The sequence below is a fragment of the Giraffa tippelskirchi genome, chromosome 1, assembly GCF_054371585.1.
Source record: "Giraffa tippelskirchi isolate mGirTip1 chromosome 1, T2T-mGirTip1v1.2.pri, whole genome shotgun sequence".
In the NCBI taxonomy this organism is placed as follows: domain Eukaryota; kingdom Metazoa; phylum Chordata; class Mammalia; order Artiodactyla; family Giraffidae; genus Giraffa; species Giraffa tippelskirchi.
Genome location: NC_137275.1, coordinates 145734420 through 145752960, shown reverse-complemented (window position 1 = coordinate 145752960; position 18541 = coordinate 145734420). Strand labels below are relative to the sequence as shown.

Sequence of the window (18541 nt, the reverse complement as noted above, 5' to 3'; positions counted from 1 at the left end):
TGTTGAAACCCTCATGTTCAATGTGATGCTATTTGAAGATAGAGCCTTTAGGAGAGAATTAGTTTAGATGAGGTTGTAAGGGTGGGGCCCTCATGATGTGATCAATGCACTACTAACAAGAGCCCCCAGTGAGCTCACTCTCCCTCTCTTACTCACAGAAGTGGAGGTCATATGACCACATAGTGAACAGGCAGCCATCTACAACCTAAGGGGAAAGTCTTCACTGGGAACCAACCATGCTGGCATCCTGGTCTTGGACTTTGATTCCAGAATTGTGAAAAAATGAATTTCTGTTAAGACACCTAGTCTGATAATTTGTTATGGCAGCATGAACAGACTAATACAACTGTAAACATACATAAAGACATGTTCTCAATTTATAATAACATAATAATCAATAATATTTATTTGTGATTTACTCTGAATCTTGTCCTAAGTTTAGTTTATATAACTAGTCTTTTTACAGTATGTGTGTGTGTGTGCCTGCGCGAGCGCGTGCACAGGGACACACGTGGATGTTGTGGCTTGGTTATATTATCCCCATTTTATAGAAAGGAAAATTGAAATGTAGACAGGTGGGAAATTACTTGTGCACAGACACATAATTAGTTAAAAAACAGAATCCATATCCAAACCCAGGCAGTTTCTAACTCCAAAATCTGTTCTATTAACTATTATAAGACCGGCACCAATTTTCTCTTTAACTCTTCTAAGAAATGTGAAGCACTACATGGACACCTACACATAACAGTTTTCCTCAGAGTAAATGCAAATTTCACTAGGAAGTCAGTCAATAACAAGCAAATCTGTCTGTCTAGTCCTTGTATTACTAAAGTTAATTCATAGTTATTCTCATTAACAAATCTAAAAACCAAGAATGATGCTGCTTCATTACAAAAAAAAGTCCATTGTATAAAACATTAAATTTTGGAAAGCGGTGACGGCATGCACAGGTCCATTTTCTCAGAGCTGAAACATCTCTTGAGTGCAGCTTCTCTCTTCACAGAGCAGCAAAGAGTAGTCTCATGAAACTTTGACTTCAGTGCAATTTACCTTCCTCTGACCCAGACTGCTATTTCTGGCCACTTTTTTCCATTCACTCCCATTAATGCAGGCCCTTGCCTTTTTCAGTCACAGCCTGGGGTCCTTGCACTCAAATATTCCTCCACCCAAACATATGTACATTATTAAATTGGAAAGAATCTGAGCTCAGCTTCGTCCTCAGCAAGGCCATCGTGTACAGACTCGCAGACCACCCGCGGTTTAGGACACACGTTTCCAGGTCGCTGAGGACTCATACTGATCACCCTCTCGTTCCTCACAGAGCTCCAGGACCGCACGCTCTGAGGAGGACCGCGATGGCCTGTGGGACGCCTGGGGCCCGTGGAGCGAGTGCTCACGCACCTGCGGCGGAGGAGCCTCCTACTCGCTGAGACGCTGCCTCAGCAGCAAGTAAGTCCTGAACCCACAGGCTAGGGCTCCCTTGCAAGACCGCAAGGGAGCAGGTTGGAGCCGTACTTTGAGGGTAATGCAGAGCATTTTGTTGCACGCAAATCCGGATTGAAGGAATGAAAGGCAGGCCGAAAGAATTAAATATGACCTTCTCCTGCTAGGTATTTAGATGCTCTTATATGATAAGCTATATACAACTTATCTCATTCACCAAGCAAATTTTCTTATCTGTTTTCATGTTAGACTGGAAGAAAAAATATATTATTAGAAATGAATTATCAAAAATGGATCTAGTATCTATAGCTCCATAATTTATTATACTTTTGGTACCATCTTAACAACTGTGGTGACTAATAACAAAAATATTAACATTAATAGCATATTATGTTGTATTCCAATGTTACCAGTAGTTTGAAAACGAAGGCTATATGATTTTTTAGATGTTGTAATGGTCAGAAGTTCCCCAAAGTCGTTCAGTTCCCTGAATGATGAGTGGTGCATATCAGGAGATATGGAAGAATGGAAATGGCTGTGGAAATTGGGATGTGAATAGTGGGAGTGATGATGAAAGGGGAAGTAAGAATGGCTCACAGTTCCTAAGCTGAAAGGAAAAGGCTTGTGGTGCTGGATTGGAAAGTCTTTACTTAGAGGAATAATAAGTCAAAACTTCTTGAGCTGTGTGGTCTATGACTAGATTTTTCTCCAAACTATAAAATACAAAGTACTATAGTAATATTTTTAATGAAAGATTTTATTTGACACTGAAAAGTATTGTATGTGGCAAGGAAGAGGTTTGATCAAAATTATTATGTATTATAATATGTGAAACAGAGGAAGGACAAATTATGCATCTGCTGATTTTTCTAGACTTTTCATAAGCATCAAAAAGTGATGAGATGTAGTTTCAGGAAAACATCAATTTATTCTAATTAGAGTGAGAATTTTTTGAAATCAGGGTCCAAGTCTTACTTTTTTCCATATCCTCCAGGTCTGCACGGAATCTGAGAGATAGTGAAAGCTCTATAGATGTTTCCTCACTAGATCCATTGATAACTAGAGATCATTTTGGTTCCACAGAGGCCCCAGTGTAAATAACATACTCTGGGAAACATGACTGAAAGCCGTATCTTGAAAGTTACCAGATCAGTTCTGGTATTTAGCCATTCTGGTATTTGGGTCTACCCTGAAGACGAGTCTGTTGGTTGAATCAATTAGTGAGTTCATCTGTCTTCTTTGGAGGCCAGCTTCATATCAAACCAGATCTGTGAGCTAAATAGAAAGGATAGATCTTTCATCCTTGTGAATTCACCTGTTCTCTTAATCTTGAATATCAAAACTTTGTAAATCTTCACTACATGTTGCTACATGCTGGTAACACTGTGAGACATAACTGAAAATAAATGTACACTGTAAAGCCAAAAGGTACAAATTTGGAATATTCCTATTATATAGTTTGCCCAAATTAGCATGCTGAAATATTCTATAGGGATGAGCCAAAACATGTGTCTCACAAAGCTGGTAAGAAATGTATGGGAAATTTCATATTGGCTCAGTAATGTAAATGTTGCATTGTGAACATCTTCTACTGAGTTAGAGACTGAGAAACAGCTTCAGGAATGAATTAGAACCACAAGCAAAAGTCTATCATTTGGCAAATCATCAAACATGGATGTCCTGTGAAATTCAAAACCACCATGTTATATTTAATATACCTAACATATTTAATATACTAGTTTAATATACCTAGTATATTAAAACTCCAGTCATTAAGATTTTATTAAGATACTTCATTGTAAAGCAGAAACTAGCACAACATTTTGCAAAGTACTCCAATTAAAAAAAAGAACTTCTTAAAGAGAAAGGGTATGACTACTTCTCTTAAAAAAAAAGATACTATGAAAAATATTGCTTGTTGTCTACTTATAATGAACTGAAAAAGCAGAATGAAAATTCTAGAATTTATAAACAAATATATGTCCTATTTGACTTTCAAATATTTAAAAAATGCATTCAATAAACCCATACTGGGGTAGATAGGAAATAATAAAAAATAGGGAGAGGAGAGAACCACCTATTCTTTAGGGATTTGAAGAAGAAAAAAGGTTTCAAACAAATGGCATTTCCAAATCTGGTAAGAATACAAAGAAATAGGGAAAAGATGGACTGCAGAGCTGAATCACCCCATGTGTTGTTTTTCTCAGAGAATCAGAGTCAGTACAGTTCAGTATAAAGTCACTTCACAACACAAGCCCTTTTGAAGAATGGTGTCCTACTGTATGTTGGGCACAGATAAATAGCTCTGTCATATTTTTTCTGAAGATGTACATTAGCCAAAGTAAATTACCTGGCCAAGTTCGAAGTCAGTGTGGGAAAGCAAAAATGTTACAAGGAAAGGCATTTGACGCCAAGTTGGTAAAGAACTGGGACCAGTTTTGTAGTCTACCATAGATGGTCTTTTGTGGAAATTCATTTAAAATTTTTTTTTCAAATTATGAAAGTATTATAACACATTTACAGGAGACTTTGAAAATACAGAACCAAGTTACATATAGTTCCACTATATATTACAATTATTTTTTAAGTAGATAAATTAAGATTTTTAGTGGGCATTTCAATATCAAACTCTCAAAAATTAATAGAATCAATATATAGAAAAGTAGAAAGATACAGTAGACCTGAAAAGCACCATGAATCAATTCAACATAATTAAGATTTATACAGTTTCACACAACAGTAGAATACAAATTCTATTCAAGTTCCCGTAGACTTTAAACTAGGAGACTCTGGAATATATCCAGGGACATAAAGTGCAAAAATTTAATGGTCTAGAAATGAAATCATACAGAGTCTGTCTGTTCTCTTATCACTGTGGAATTATGTTAGAAATCAATATCAAGATATTTGAAAATAACCCACATATTTTCAAGTGGAACATGACATTTACCAAGAGAGATCTTTGACTTTTGAAAGTCTCAGTAAAGTTATTTTAGTGATATACATTAGTGTTAGTCGCTCAGTCATGTTTAACTCTTTGTGACCCCATGGACTGTAGCCCACCAGGTTCCTCTGTCCATGAAATTCTCCAGGAAAGAATGCTGGAGTGGATAACCATTCCTTTCCCCAGGGAATCTTCCTGGCCCATGGATCAAACCTGGGTCTCTTGTATTATAGGCAGATTCTTTACCATCTGAGCCACCAGGGAAGCCCATTCAATAAAATTCAAAGACTGAAAGGGTGATTGCAGCAAAGAAAGCATTTAAATGAGAAATTAATATCAAATAAAAAATTAATATCAAAGATACTTTAAAAACCTCATGTATTTGAAAATTAAATGTCTAATTTTACATGATGGGTATATCTAAGAATGTGGCAATTCATTTTTAACGGTTAACGGACTTACTGGATTATCTATCATCTCTCCACTCCATATTTATACATCCAAGTTCAGTTCAGTCACCTTATTAACTCTTGGGAAAGATCAGAGGTTATGAATGTATATGTCCTTACAGGTCCAGCAGTTAACTGCAATGTGTGTTGTAGTGTAATGGTCAGCATTCCAGTTCAGCCCAAGTAACTTCCATCCCCTGCTGCATTAATCTGCCAGGCTAATTTTCCAGTCCTAGTGATATGATGTCATTGTTCACATTAATGTCTGATATTAATAGTTTTAAATCTATCAGAAAATAATTATTCTATTCCCAATATTATAAAACTGTAAAGGAAGCTAAAATAGATTTTATGGAATAGATGACAACAACTCTACTTCTGGAGTTAAGTACTATGTTCCCTGATGGACTAGAAGCTTGGAGGAGGCTTGGTTAACCCCCTGAGTGTAGAACATCTTCTCAGAGTGATCTTTTGAAAAAAAATCAGTGGAGAAAAAAACATAGTGAAATTATAAACAAGTGTTACATATAAAAACCTTCATTCTCAATTGGCAGTGCTTAAGGCTGGGAAAGCAGCCCTGACCCGGAGAGATACTGAGCAGAATCATGTGCTTGACTTCTCCCCTGTTTTTTCTCTATGCTTACAGAAAAGAAGCAGTGCTTGATTTTCCCAGTTTCTGATATTGGAGCATTGATTATTGCATTTTGCTGTAACTTTGGTTTGAGCAATGAAAGAAGGCCCTGTGTAAATTTTTTTCTAAAAGTTTTGCTAGTTTCTATAAGATTCCTTTAGGTTTCATTGACTTTCTCTAATAATGCAATTGTTGCTAATTGCCAAGTAGTATATAATGTCTGCTTTAATTTTTTTAATTAGAAAACAGAGTCTACTTACTTGTACTTTATGATGGTCCTTTGTTTTTTTTGCAAGTGAATTAAGCAATGTACCAACTATCTTGAGAAGCTGCTTATTCTCTCCCTAATTCTCTACCTCTCCCATGTAATACTCTGACATAGTATTTCTACCAAATTCATTTTCTGGTTGACCTAGTATTGTGTTTAGTTTAGTGGAAACAGTCCTTCAACCTAAATTACTTGACCATATTTTTAACACTTTGATACTAAAGATCTGTTTCTGAGAGCTCTAAGTTTGTCTTCAGCCAGGTAGTTCCAGATGCATAAGGCACTTAAGAATAGTGTGTCTGCATGTACCCCAATGTTCATTGCAAAACTACTTACAATAGCTAGAACATGGACGCAACCTAGATGTCCACTGGCAGATGAAGGGATAAGAAAGTTGTGGTACGTATACACAGTGGAATATTACTCAGCTATGAAAAAGAACACATTTGAGTCAGTTCTAATGAGGTGGGTGAAACTGGAGCCTATTATGTGTACAGAGTTAAGTAAGTCAGAAAGAAAGCACCAATACAGTATATTAACGCATATATATGGACTTTGGAAAGATGGTAACGACATTTTATGCAAGACAGCAAATGAGACTCAGATATAAAGAACAGACTTTTGGACTCTGTGGGAGAAGGCAATGGTGGGATGATTTGAGAGAATAGGATTGAAACATGTATATTATCATATGTGAAATAAATGACCAGTCCAAGCTCGATGTATGAAACAGGGCACTCAAAGCTGGTGAACTGGGACAACCCAAAGGGATGGGATGGGGAGGGAGGTGGGAGAGGGGTTTGGGATGGGGGGACACATGTACACCCGTGGCTGATTCATGTCAATGTACAGCAAAACCACCTCAATAAAGTAATTAGTCTCCAATTAAAATAAATAAAAAAAAAAGAATAGTGTGTCTGACATCACATGTACCACTGTATTAGGTCTGTGTCAAGGTGGAGGTCAAAGGTGTTCACTGTAGCTCATTTATGATTGCATTGAGTCAGCTGATACTTTTTAAGTATAGTGTCAACCTTTGCATTGGTGGCTGAAGAAGATTTAAAGGTCTTTTATGACCTTTTTTACTTTCTGAAATGCCAAATCAATCTCCAGACTAACACTATGGATTAATAGATTAATAGAATAGATTATTTAATACATTGAGTATGGATACTTTATTAATTCCCAACTGATTAGATGAAAAACTTGTCAACTTCATAGATGGCCAAAGAACAAACAAAAGGCATACCTATATAGGTTGAAAACATTTTTTAAAGTTAAAACATTTTGAGTTGAATTCTTTTTTTAAAGTACTTATTTATTTATTTTTGGCTGTGTTGGTCTTAGTTATGGCATGCTGGCTCTTTCTAGTTGTGGCTCACAGGCTTAGTTGCTCCAAGGCATGTGGGATCTTAACTCCCCAACTAGGACCAGGGATAGAACCTGCATCTCCTATATTGGAAGGTGGATTCTTAACCACTGGATCACCAGGGAAGTCCATGAATTGAATTCTTGAGTTGAATACACTTTTTTTTGAGTTGAACAAAATTATTAAATGAACAAGAGATAAAATCACCACACCATAGAGGTGCCTAAAAAACTTAAGATTATGATATTATTCCAAAGGGATGTGGCTGCCAGAATGTTGTCAATATAAACATAGAAAAATTAAAATAAATAGCCCCAAGGAGTCTTATCTCATGGGAATAAGGAAGATATTCAACCTTGTCATTTCATAATAATCGTGCTAAGGGAAAATAAGCTAACTCCTCTGACTTTTTAATTGCAAACACAGTTTTTCTCCCATAATAATATTGATACTTACATGAATAGAAGCTTTAGTTAGCAAATAATTTATAAACTTCATAATAATAAATACCAAAAGACATTTTTAATGTTAAGATTTGATGTGTAATGATACTAAAAGAAAAATTTTAATGTTAAGATTTGGCTTCTTAAACAGAAATTTTCTCTTTTAAAAGTTTCACCTCATCTCTGTCATAACATCCAATTAAGTTTCACAAGACTTGTTTTAAGAGGTTTTAGAACTTTCAGCCCAAGTGAGCCCCAAAGCAAGATTTATCTGTTATTCTTCATCTAATGTTGTATGTTATCAGCCTTGTTTTTCTTGGACATGTCTGAGGTTTGTTTAACAGAAAAATACACAAATTCAGAATGAGTCCAGCTAGTCACGTCATTTATATTGAGGAGATTTCACATTTGGAGATATATGTTTGAGAGTCTGTGGTTGCCTTCCTTTTACTTTTGGGTCAAAGCCTAGTCTAAAATGTATTACCAGTACTTCTAATATTCCAGGTCATATATTTTAGAAGGATGTTTTGTTCCATGATCTGATCTTCTTTCAGGAGGAGAATACACTAAGGCCAATGACTGAATGTTTGGGACCAATTTATGCCCGGTTTGTCCCATAAACCTGTTTGTTGGAATAAAAGATGGTTGGGAATGTGTTTGGTGTCCATAACCTTTACTAGCCATACTGGGACTCTGTTATTCTTGGCTGGCCTTTTCTGTTTATTTAAAAGTTCCTTATTTGGTTAGTTCAATAGATTTTCTAAAGTTTTCATTTCTCCTCAGTTTTCTTTTTTTAAAAAAGCTAATTAATTGAGGTATTCTTGATACCTAAAAATAATATACATTTAAGGTATACAACTTGATGTTTTGATAAATGAATACATCATGAAAAGATCACCACAATCAAGCCAAGTAGTGTATCCATCCCTTCTATGTATTTAGAGTGTGTGTGTGTTGAGAAGATTTAAAATCTATGTTCTTAGCAAATTTCAAGTATAAAGTACAGCATTTTTAACTGTCATTATCATGCTGTACTTTAGATCTTCAAAACTTATTCATCTTACATAACTGAAACTTCATCCCCTGTCATCAACATCTCCATCTCCTGCCCCCACCCCCCCACTCGCTCCCCACTGCACTTGGCAACCACTGTTCTGCTCTCTGCTTCAATGAATTTTACTATTTTAGATTCCACATATAAGCAAAATCATTTGGTATTTGTCTTTCTGTGTCTGGCTTATTTCAATCAGCATGATGTCCTTCAGGTTCACCTATGCTGTCACAAGTGGCACGATCCCCATTTTTGTTAAGACTAAATAATATTCCATTGTATTTACATGCCACCTTTTCTTTATCCATTCATTCATCTAGGGACTTCTAAGTTGTTTTCATATCTTAACTATATTATGAATAATGCTACAATGGACATGAGTATATGCCTATTCAAGATTCAGATTTCATTTCCTTTGGATTTATACCCAGTAGTGAAATTGCTGGGTCATATGGTAGTTGTTTTTAGTTTTACAAGGAATCCTCATACTGTTTTTCATAATGCCTTCACCAATTTACATTTCCATCAATAGTGCATAAGGCTCCCTTTTCTCTACATCTTCTCCCACTTATCTGTTTGATGATAACCATTCTAACAGATGTGAATGATGTCCCCTTGTGGTTTGATTTGCATTTCTCTGATAGTGATGATGAACATATTTTCATGCATCTTTTCGCCACTTATATGTCTTTTTTTGTTTTTTTTTTTTTGAGAAAGGTCTATTCCGGTCCTTTGACCATTTTTTAAATTGTTTTTTTTTTTAACTCGAGTTATATGAGTTTTTAAATATATTTTGTGTATTAACCCCTTATCAGACATATGGTTTGCAAATATTTTCTTCCACTAGGTAGGCTGACTTTTCACTCTGTTGATTGTTTCCTTTGTTGTATAGAAGCTGTTTAGTTTGATGCAACTTCCTTTGTCAATGTTTGCCCTAATTGCCTGTGCATTTGCTGTTATGATCAATGAATTGTTGCTAAAATCAGTGTCAAGAAGCTTTATTCTCTATGTTTTCTTCTAGCAGTTTTATAGTTTAATAAAGACATATTTAAGTCTTTCATCTATTTTGAGTTAATTTTTGTTACTTGGTATGAGATAAGGGCAGAATTTCATTCTTTTGCAAATGGCTATCCAATTTTCCTAATAGCATTTATTGAAGAGACTACCTATTCCCCATTGTGTTCTTGGCACCTTGTCAAAGATTATTTGACTGTATAGGCACAGGTATGTTTCCAGGCTCTTTATTCTGTTCCATTGGTCTATATGCCTGTTTTTATTCCAGTTCCATACTGTATTGATTACTATAACTTTGTAATACAGTTTGAAACCAGGAAGTATGATGCCTCCAGCTTTGTTTTTCTTGCTCAGGTTTTGAGTTTGAAAGTATTCCCTCTTGTTTTTTTGGAAGAATTTAAGAAAAATTGCATTAATTATTTGTAAAATGTTTTTTAGAATTCACCTGTGAAACCCCATGGTCCTGGACTTTTCTTTGTCATGAGGTTTTAGATTACTCCTTCAGCATTTTTGTTTGTTATTGGTCTGAACTAGTAAAGGAGAACAAACTAAGGCCACATTTTAGCAGAGGAAAGAAATAATAAGAACTAGGGCAAAAATAAATCAAATAGAGTATAGAAAAACAACAGAAAAGATCAACCAAACTGAGAATTTGGTTTTTGAAAAGATGAAATTGACAAAACCTTAGCTAGCCTGAGGGAAAAAGAGAAAGAAGGTGCAAATAAATAAAATCAGAAATGAAAGAGGAAACATTACAATGTATGCTTCAGAAATTAAAAGGCTGATAGGGACTATTATGAACCATTATGTGCCAAAAAATAGGAAAACCTAGAAAAAATGAATCAATTCTTAGAAACATATGACCTTTAAGACTGAATCTCAGTTTTTATGCATTCAGTTAATATTTGTTGAACATCTACTATGTATGAGACAAGTTCTTAGGTATAAGTTAGGATATAAAGTTCAAGGAACAGGCATTTGCTATTGAGAATTTATCATAATATTGAGTTTATACTGATTATAGTTGCAATGTATTTTAAGAACTAAGAGAATTTCTCCCAGTTATGTAAATAGGTAATACTCTGTGGGCTTCCTGGGTGGTTCAGTGGTAAAGAATCTTCCTGCCAATGCAGGAAACATGGGTTCGATTCCTGGATCAGTAAGATCCCATGAAGAAGGAAATAGCAACCCACTCCAGTATTCTAGCCTGGGAAATCCCATGGATGAAGGAGCCTGGCAGGCCACAGTCCATGAAATTGCGAAAGAGTCAGACACCACTTAGCAACTAAACAACAGTAATCTGTAGCAGTGGTTCTTAACCCAGCTGTACTGTAGAGTCTCCTGGAAAGCTTAATAAATGATACAAATATCAGGGTTCCACCAAAGACCAATTAAAGTAGAATCTCTGGGGTTGGAGCCCTACTATCAGTAATTTTGTAAAAACTCTCCTAATAACTTTAATGTGTGTCCACTGTTAGAACTTTAGAACTGTTGCTCTACTGGATGGCATGATAGTGAAATGATGACGTTTGTCTCCAGCAATCTAAGAATTTAGAGGCTGGAGTAATGAAAAAAAAGAATATATTTTCTGGTAAAGAGATTTATTTATGTTTAGCATTTCTCACTCAGGTTTTTATGAAATGACTTAATCTGCAATGTGGGAAGAAAAGTCATAGACACCAGCATGTCAGGATATAAAAGTAATGGTTTGCCACTGTACTCCTGTGAGCCATGGCGATAACCTTTCTGAGTAGTTCTCCAATTGTCTGGTATTATTCAAAATCAAGACAGCTTCCCTGGTGGTTTGGCGGTAAAGAATCTGCCTACAGTGCAGGAGACATGAGTTCAGTTCCTGGGTTGGGAAGATCCCCCGGGGAAGGAAATGGCAACCCACTCCAGTATTCTTGCATGGGTAAAACCCGTGGACAGAGCAGCCTGGCAGGGTTGCAAAAGAATTGGACACTACTTAGCGACTAAAACCACCACCCACTCAAGATCAACCTTGCCCAGAGTGGTGAATAGACTTACTATTTTCTCAAAAATTTTTCCATTTCATTATTAAGCCTATGGATATGACTCTAAGCCTCCAGGTTGTTAGTGAATAACTAAGTTAATGCCCAGTAACTGGCTTGATTTATGCAAATTCTCTGAGATCAACTTTCCAAACTCAATTTCATTAAAATTTCTTTCAGCAAATTTTTAAAATTTATTTTTAATTGGAGTATAATTTCTTTGCAATGTTGTATTAGTTTCTGCTGTCCAACAACATGAATCAGCTCTACGTATACATGTATCCCCTCCATCTTGTGTCTGCCTCCCACCCAACCCCATCTCACCCCTCTAGTCACGGACTACTGAGCTGAGCTCCCTGTGTTAATACATCTGTGTCCCACTAGCTATCTATTTTATACATGGTAGTGTATGTATGTCATTGCTACTCTCTCAATTAGTCCCACTCTCTCCTTCCCCCACCCATGTCCACAGGCTCGTTCACTACATCTTTGTCTCTATTCCTGCCCTGTATATCAGTTCAGTTCAGTTCAGTTGTTCAGTTGTGTCCGACTCTTTGCGACCCCATGAATCGCAGAACGCCAGGCCTCCCTGTCCATCACCGACTCCTGGAGTCTACCCAAACCCATGTCCATCGAGTCGGTGATGCCATCCAGCCATCTCATCCTCTGTCGTCCCCTTCTCCTCCTGCCCCCAATCCTTCCCAGCATTAGGGTCTTTTCCAGTGAGTCAACTGTTCGCATGAGGTGGCCAAAGTATTGGAGTTTCAGCTTCAACATCAGTCCTTCCAATGAACACCCAGGACTGATCTCCTTTAGAATGGATTGGTTGGATGTCCTTGCAGTCCAAGGGACTCTCAAGAGTCTTCTCCAACACCATAGTTCAAAAGCATCAATTCTTTGGCGCTCAGCATTCTTCACCGTCCAACTCTCACATCCATACATGACCACTGGAAAAACCATAGCCTTGACTAGACGAACCTTTGTTGGCAAAGTAATGTCTTTGCTTTTAGGCTCATTAAATGTCTCAACCATAGAGTTTAACTTTCCACCTTCAATTTAGCATCTGTCATTATCCCTGTCCCCCACCAAAGACTTCCTTAATTCTGTTTCCTCAGTTTGAGCCCAATGTGTACAACAGAAAAGGGGAGTTTATCTGTTTTGCTCCATTTCAACCACTGAGTGTGGGGGATAGGGAATAGAGGAAAGAAAGGATGTGTGTGTGTTTATGTGTTTGTGAGAGAGAGTTAAGGAAAAAGGGACACCAGATATTAAGAGCAAAAGAAAAACAAAGAGAAATATCAGAGTTAGATACACTGGGGAATGAATTATTTACCTTGAGACAGAAAAAATAAGTATAGAACAATAAATAACATCATATTTATATGTGATCATCAGCCGAAGCCCATAACTACATATACAAAGTTCAAATAGCTTAAGGGCCCGCCTCTACCTTGACTTTGGAGTTGTACTTACTAGTCAAAATAAGAGATCCTTTCCTATGGGAAGCAGTCAACCATTTGGGAACCTGGATCTTAAAAAAACAAAACAGTGTATTTCATTGTCTCTGCTAGAAACTTTATCCTAATTTGTGAATTATCCTTTTTATTCTTTTATCAAACTTAATTGTGACTCCTGGCCCTACTTTTTTCTAGCTGTATGACATTGGATGTGGGATTTAGTGGCTCATCTATGATGTGTTGAGCTTCCCAGGTGACACTGGTGGTAAAGAATCTGCCTGCCAATGCAGATAGATCTAAGAGACCTGGGTCAGGAAGATCCCCTGGAGGAGGGCACAGCAACCCCCTCAATATTCTTGTCTAGAGCATCTCATGGACAGAGGAGCCTGGCAGGCTACAGTCCATGGGGTTGCACAGAGTCAGACATGACTGAAGAGACTTAGCATGCACACACATTATGATATCATGTGGACAGTGCTTGGAACAGATTAGGTGTTCAATACATATTTATATTGAAAGAATGTCTAAGGTGCCTTTCAACTCCGTATCAAATATGTGACCCATTTTGCTGTAAGACACGAAGAGGAGTAAAAACTGCTCTGAATATGAATAGTTTTAAAGAAAAATGTTGTGATTCTCCAGGCTCTCATTTTGCATCAGACATCTGGGTGATATGGGCGGATTGAAGAACTTTTTTCTCTAGCCAAAATAATTCATAAATTCCCAGCTCCAGGGTTGTATGGGGTGAGGTTGTGAGAGTCCTAGAGTTTCATAATATACATTTTCCTCATGGGGAAGATGGAAAAGTTGGACTTGATGTTGCTAAAACACATTTGTTTTTATTCTCATTCTTTCCCTCTTTTGGCTACTGAGCAAGTGTAAGATCATTTGCAAACCTTATGGCATGTGTGTATGTATTATAAAGTGCATGTCCTTCCTGCTGGTGGATCTCAAGCCAAAGGCAGCAGTCCCTCAGCCCCCACCCCTTGCCCTCTTTCCAAAGGGACAAATGCATTGCAAAGACAAATAAAACTTTGAGTAAATATGTGAAGGTAAACATGTCTGTAGAAAAGAGCCAAACTTTCTTTCCTTTGGTAGCTATTTAATTTCATTTTAAACTTTTCATCTTTGATTTATTTTAGACAGATTTTAATTGGGTTTCAGGGTCAAAAATTAGATCAAACATGAGGCCAAACTTTCTTTGTGACCTGAAGTTATACGTATAGCATTTCTACACCTTCATACCTTACCTTCCTTCCTTCCTCTCTCCTTCCTTCTTTCCTCTGTTCCTTCCTTTCTTCCCTCTCTCCTCTCTTCCCTCTTTTCTCACTTCCTTCCCTCCCTCTCCCTCCCTCCTTCATTCCATTTTTCAATAAAAGCTTGTGGAGTGCTAACATGCTTTGCTGGGCACTGGGGCTCAGAGATCACACAAATAGACTACAAAGCAGAAAAACAAATAGGCAAAAATACATTTTTAAAAAAAAATTGTTTTCTGAAAGTGACAAGCATCCTGGGTGGCTGCAGATCCTTTTAACTGGGGGCCACGCTACCAACTCTGTGCCTCTTCTCCTGATGAGCCCTCTTCTTACAACACCTCCCACTGCCCCTGCCCACAAGCCCTCAGTTATCTAAAGTTACTTCCAGTAGTGGCCCCCCAGTCTCACTTTGCTGTATTACTAAGGCATTGTTTTCACCGTTTTTAGTGACTTTTACATAGCTTGACTTGTGTTATAGCTATTTATAAGACCCTGTCCCCCACTAAACTGTCAGCACCATGGGCACAGGTTTTATCTTGGCTTTCCTTTATAGCTTCGTATTTTGCACACAGTAGGTTCTCAGTCAACACTGAATGAATTGACTGAATTGACTGTGAAGGCCAGAAACGTACTGCCATACTTTGAGAAGCTGGAGTAGGGAGGGAAGGCTGTTTATTTTTTTAATTAATTGATTAAATAATTTTGGCTGTGCTGGGTCTTGACTGCTGTGCAAGGGCTTTCTCTTGCAGTGAGTTGCAGTGAATCAGGGCTTCTCTCTAGTTGTGGTGCAAGGTCTTCTCATTGTGGTGGCTTCTGTTGTTGTGGAGCACAAGCTCTAGAGCACAGACTTCAGTAGTTGCAGCGTATGGGCTCAGTAGTTGAGGCTCGCAGGCCAAGGCTGTTTCTTGAATTCTCCCTTCTCCTATCACCCTCTTGGGACTTAAATGGCCCATAATGACAACCCTCCTAAGACATCACCTTCATAAGTTACTTCTGTCTCTCAATTGGTCCCTCTGTCCAGTTTCTCCATATTTAGTTTCCAGACCATGCCCATTAGTTGCTGATCCTACATTGTACTGATATGTGTTCTATTTGGACTCATGGACTTCTTTACAACTAAATTATAGCTTTGAGAAGGGTCAGAGGAGTGCTCATTGTTGTACCTTTCACAATGCCTGGCTTAGTACTGGTTCCCATTGGATGCTCAATAAATGTGTGAAGTGACTATGAATCAGAAAGCATTCTACCAAAGCTTGTGAACCCGAGCATCTTGCCCAGGGGCTCATCTTCACTTTGAGATGGTGTGTTGTATATTGTCTCATTAGATTATCTGAGCAGTCTACTTGGAGCAGTTTCTGGTTTCATTAGAAGCTGGGCATGATCACTGTGGTTTCCAGTGTCGTTGTTCTTGCGTTCTTCTCTTTTGATTACATGAGCACTCTCTTCACTTTCATAACCCTAGCCCATATTTGTGAGAACTTGATGCTTTGTTGTAGCATGTCTGCCTTTGAAGACCAGGCAGAGATATGTAAAATCATACTTGTTTTGGGAAAAAAGTTGGCACTTGTTTTTCTAGTCGTAATTTAGAACATACCAAACACTCATAATAGTGAATAAACCAATTGAAAACTCACGGGACAAACTCCAAAATTCAGTCTATAATATCCTCATGAGTCTAACTTTTAATTGAACAGCTTTGCAGACTCTGAGCTGCTGCTCAAGAATCTGTAAAAGTATAAAGACACTTTCCTTAGTTCCCTGGGGTCAAGAGAAGAGCAAATATCCAGAGATGTCATGTTAGACTGTGTTCCCTAACCTACATGGTTTCCATTTATATTGAATTCAGTCTGCACATGAAGTTATAGTAACTGTCTCTGTATACATAAATCAGAGTTTCCAAGCTGGCACAGCCTTCAGAATGTTTTTATAATGAAAGATTAGCATAGAGCAAAAGTGTTGAATTGTAAAACTAAGGTTACAAAAATACATTACCTATGCCAAAGAAACACTTTCACATCGAGGACTCAATTTATGGCACTGTTTTTCAGGGTGAGATTCCATTACCCCCTCTTCAGTTTCAAATTGTTTTCAAAATGCAGCTTTCAGGCGGACTCCTCTTTTGGTTCTTTAGGCCACATCAGAGTTCCTGGCAGATGGAGAAGAGCTGGTATGACACCAGGGCCATGTCTGTTCCCAGCCAGCTCACCTGATGGATGATGCCTGGCTGCCTGCCTCCTTGTTGTTTGTTGTATTATTACAACAGAAAGCATTTTCAAAAGCTGCATTTATCAAGTTGTCATAATAGTTTGGCTTGCATATCTAGCTAGCCAGAAAAAAAATAAATAAATCTCTCCCTTAGTACTGATCTGTTTGAGCTATGTGATATATCACATGCAGGAGGCAGTGCAAAACAATGACATCCTCCACGAGATTCAGGGACGTTTCAACTGAATGCTTAATAAGGGAGATGTTTTTTGTGTTTGCGTTTGTATGTATCATAGCACCAAAGACCTCTGTCTCCTTGTTTCAAAGGCCCTTTTCCACAGGAGGCTATGTGTGTGTTGAGAATACATTGCTCCTAGAATTTTGGTGGCTTTGTCTGATGAAGGAGCGTTAACCTTAAATGGGAGGGAAAAAAAAGTTTGCTGGGAAGTTTGCTAGGAAGAAGGTCAAAAACATTTTTTTATATTTAAGATCAGTTTTTCATAGGCAAATGTTACCAGATTAAACATTATTTGTTATGGATAGTCTTGTAAGTGAATTTCTTATTATTAGACATAGGTGGTTGGTTGTCTGGGAGCACATGGCTGAGGGGGCTGAGTGCATAGAAGAGGATTCATATTCAGAGTCAATAAACATTCATTAATGTTTATTAAAAATACTTCTATCTATTAATATTGATAAACCACTAAGGATGCATACTAGAACATTTCTATTATTTAGAGACATAGTATATCATAAATATACAATATAAGCATAGTCATCTATAGATACTTTTTATTGGGGTATATTTGACATAAAATGTACAAGTTTAAGGCGTACAAGTTGATTTAATCCATGTATACATTGCAGTATGATTGTTAATGTTTTCTATCATGTCAGATAAATTGTTGCTTTTTTATAGTGGAAACAATTAAGATCTAGTCTGTCAGCAGTTCTGAAGTTTATAATACAGTCTTGTCTATAATCACTAAGCTGTTCTTTAGCTCTCCAGGACTCATTTATCTACTAGTTGCAAGTTCATTCCCCTAAAAGATATCTCTCCAACTTTTCTACCTCCAGGACCCTGGAGAAGGAAATGGCAACCCACTCCAGTGATCTTGCCTGGAAAATCCGAGGGAGCCTGGTGGGCTGCCGTCTATGGGGTCGCACAGAGTCGGACACGACTGAAGCGACTTAGCATCAGATTTTTAAAATTCTTAATGAGAGATAAATCAAATATACCTCCTCTTTTAAAGACTTCAGTAAGCAGGGAGGAAAAAAGCCAACAGATGGCTAAAGCCTAGAAAGGGAGCTTTTTAATCTTCTATGGCAAGTCATCTCTTCTAAGGTTGTTAAATTATGGTAATTGAAACTAGGATAACATCAGGATTTTAAGTATTGGAAGAATTTGGATGGTATGTTATGTGTTAATTGGATATCAAGAAATTATTCTTCAAGCCTATACTAATCTCATTATAAGTGAATTAAAGTTTGAATAATTCACAAATAATAGCTTGTAATTGAGAAAAGGAACTTAAAAAGTCAAAATTAATAAATGACTGGTTAGGAGTGAAGTGCTGATATCAATAAGGAAATCTCTGTTCAAATTTGGTTTCAAAATATATATTTTTTATATTTTGTTCTTTTATATTTGAACCAGTTTCTGATTCATTAATTGGTCCAATACTTAACTCACTAAATACAGTCCTATAACTATTTCATAGTTTGCATTGAGCAGGCGCATTTACTTAAATCATTTGTTATTGATGGCCTATAACTTTCCTCGGAAACCATTTTGGACTGAAATTTCTAATGCTTGTTTTCCTTTCCAGAGGTGAATTTTATTTTGTTAAAATGTGAAGAAAATCATTCAGCTGTTTTATATTAACAGACTATTTTTTAAAGAAGTTTTAAAAGGGAGGAAAATATTTTTTACTGCATAATTCTCACATGAATCTTTTGTGCCCAGATAAATGCCTTGGATAAAGAAATCCATGCT

At 37.1% G+C, this 18541-nt stretch overlaps 1 protein-coding gene across 4 annotated transcripts in view; it reads left to right on the top strand.

The window, feature by feature from the left end:
• The window catches only part of ADAMTSL1 (ADAMTS like 1), a 479878-nt gene that overhangs the window by 50575 nt on the left and 410762 nt on the right, over positions 1 to 18541 (top strand). For all 4 annotated transcript variants that reach the window (XM_081499058.1, XM_081499072.1, XM_081499064.1 and 1 more), the window contains exon 2: positions 1325 to 1452. In XM_081499058.1, the coding sequence (XP_081355184.1) occupies positions 1325 to 1452 (128 nt within the window). The remainder of the gene's footprint in view (positions 1 to 1324; positions 1453 to 18541) is intronic.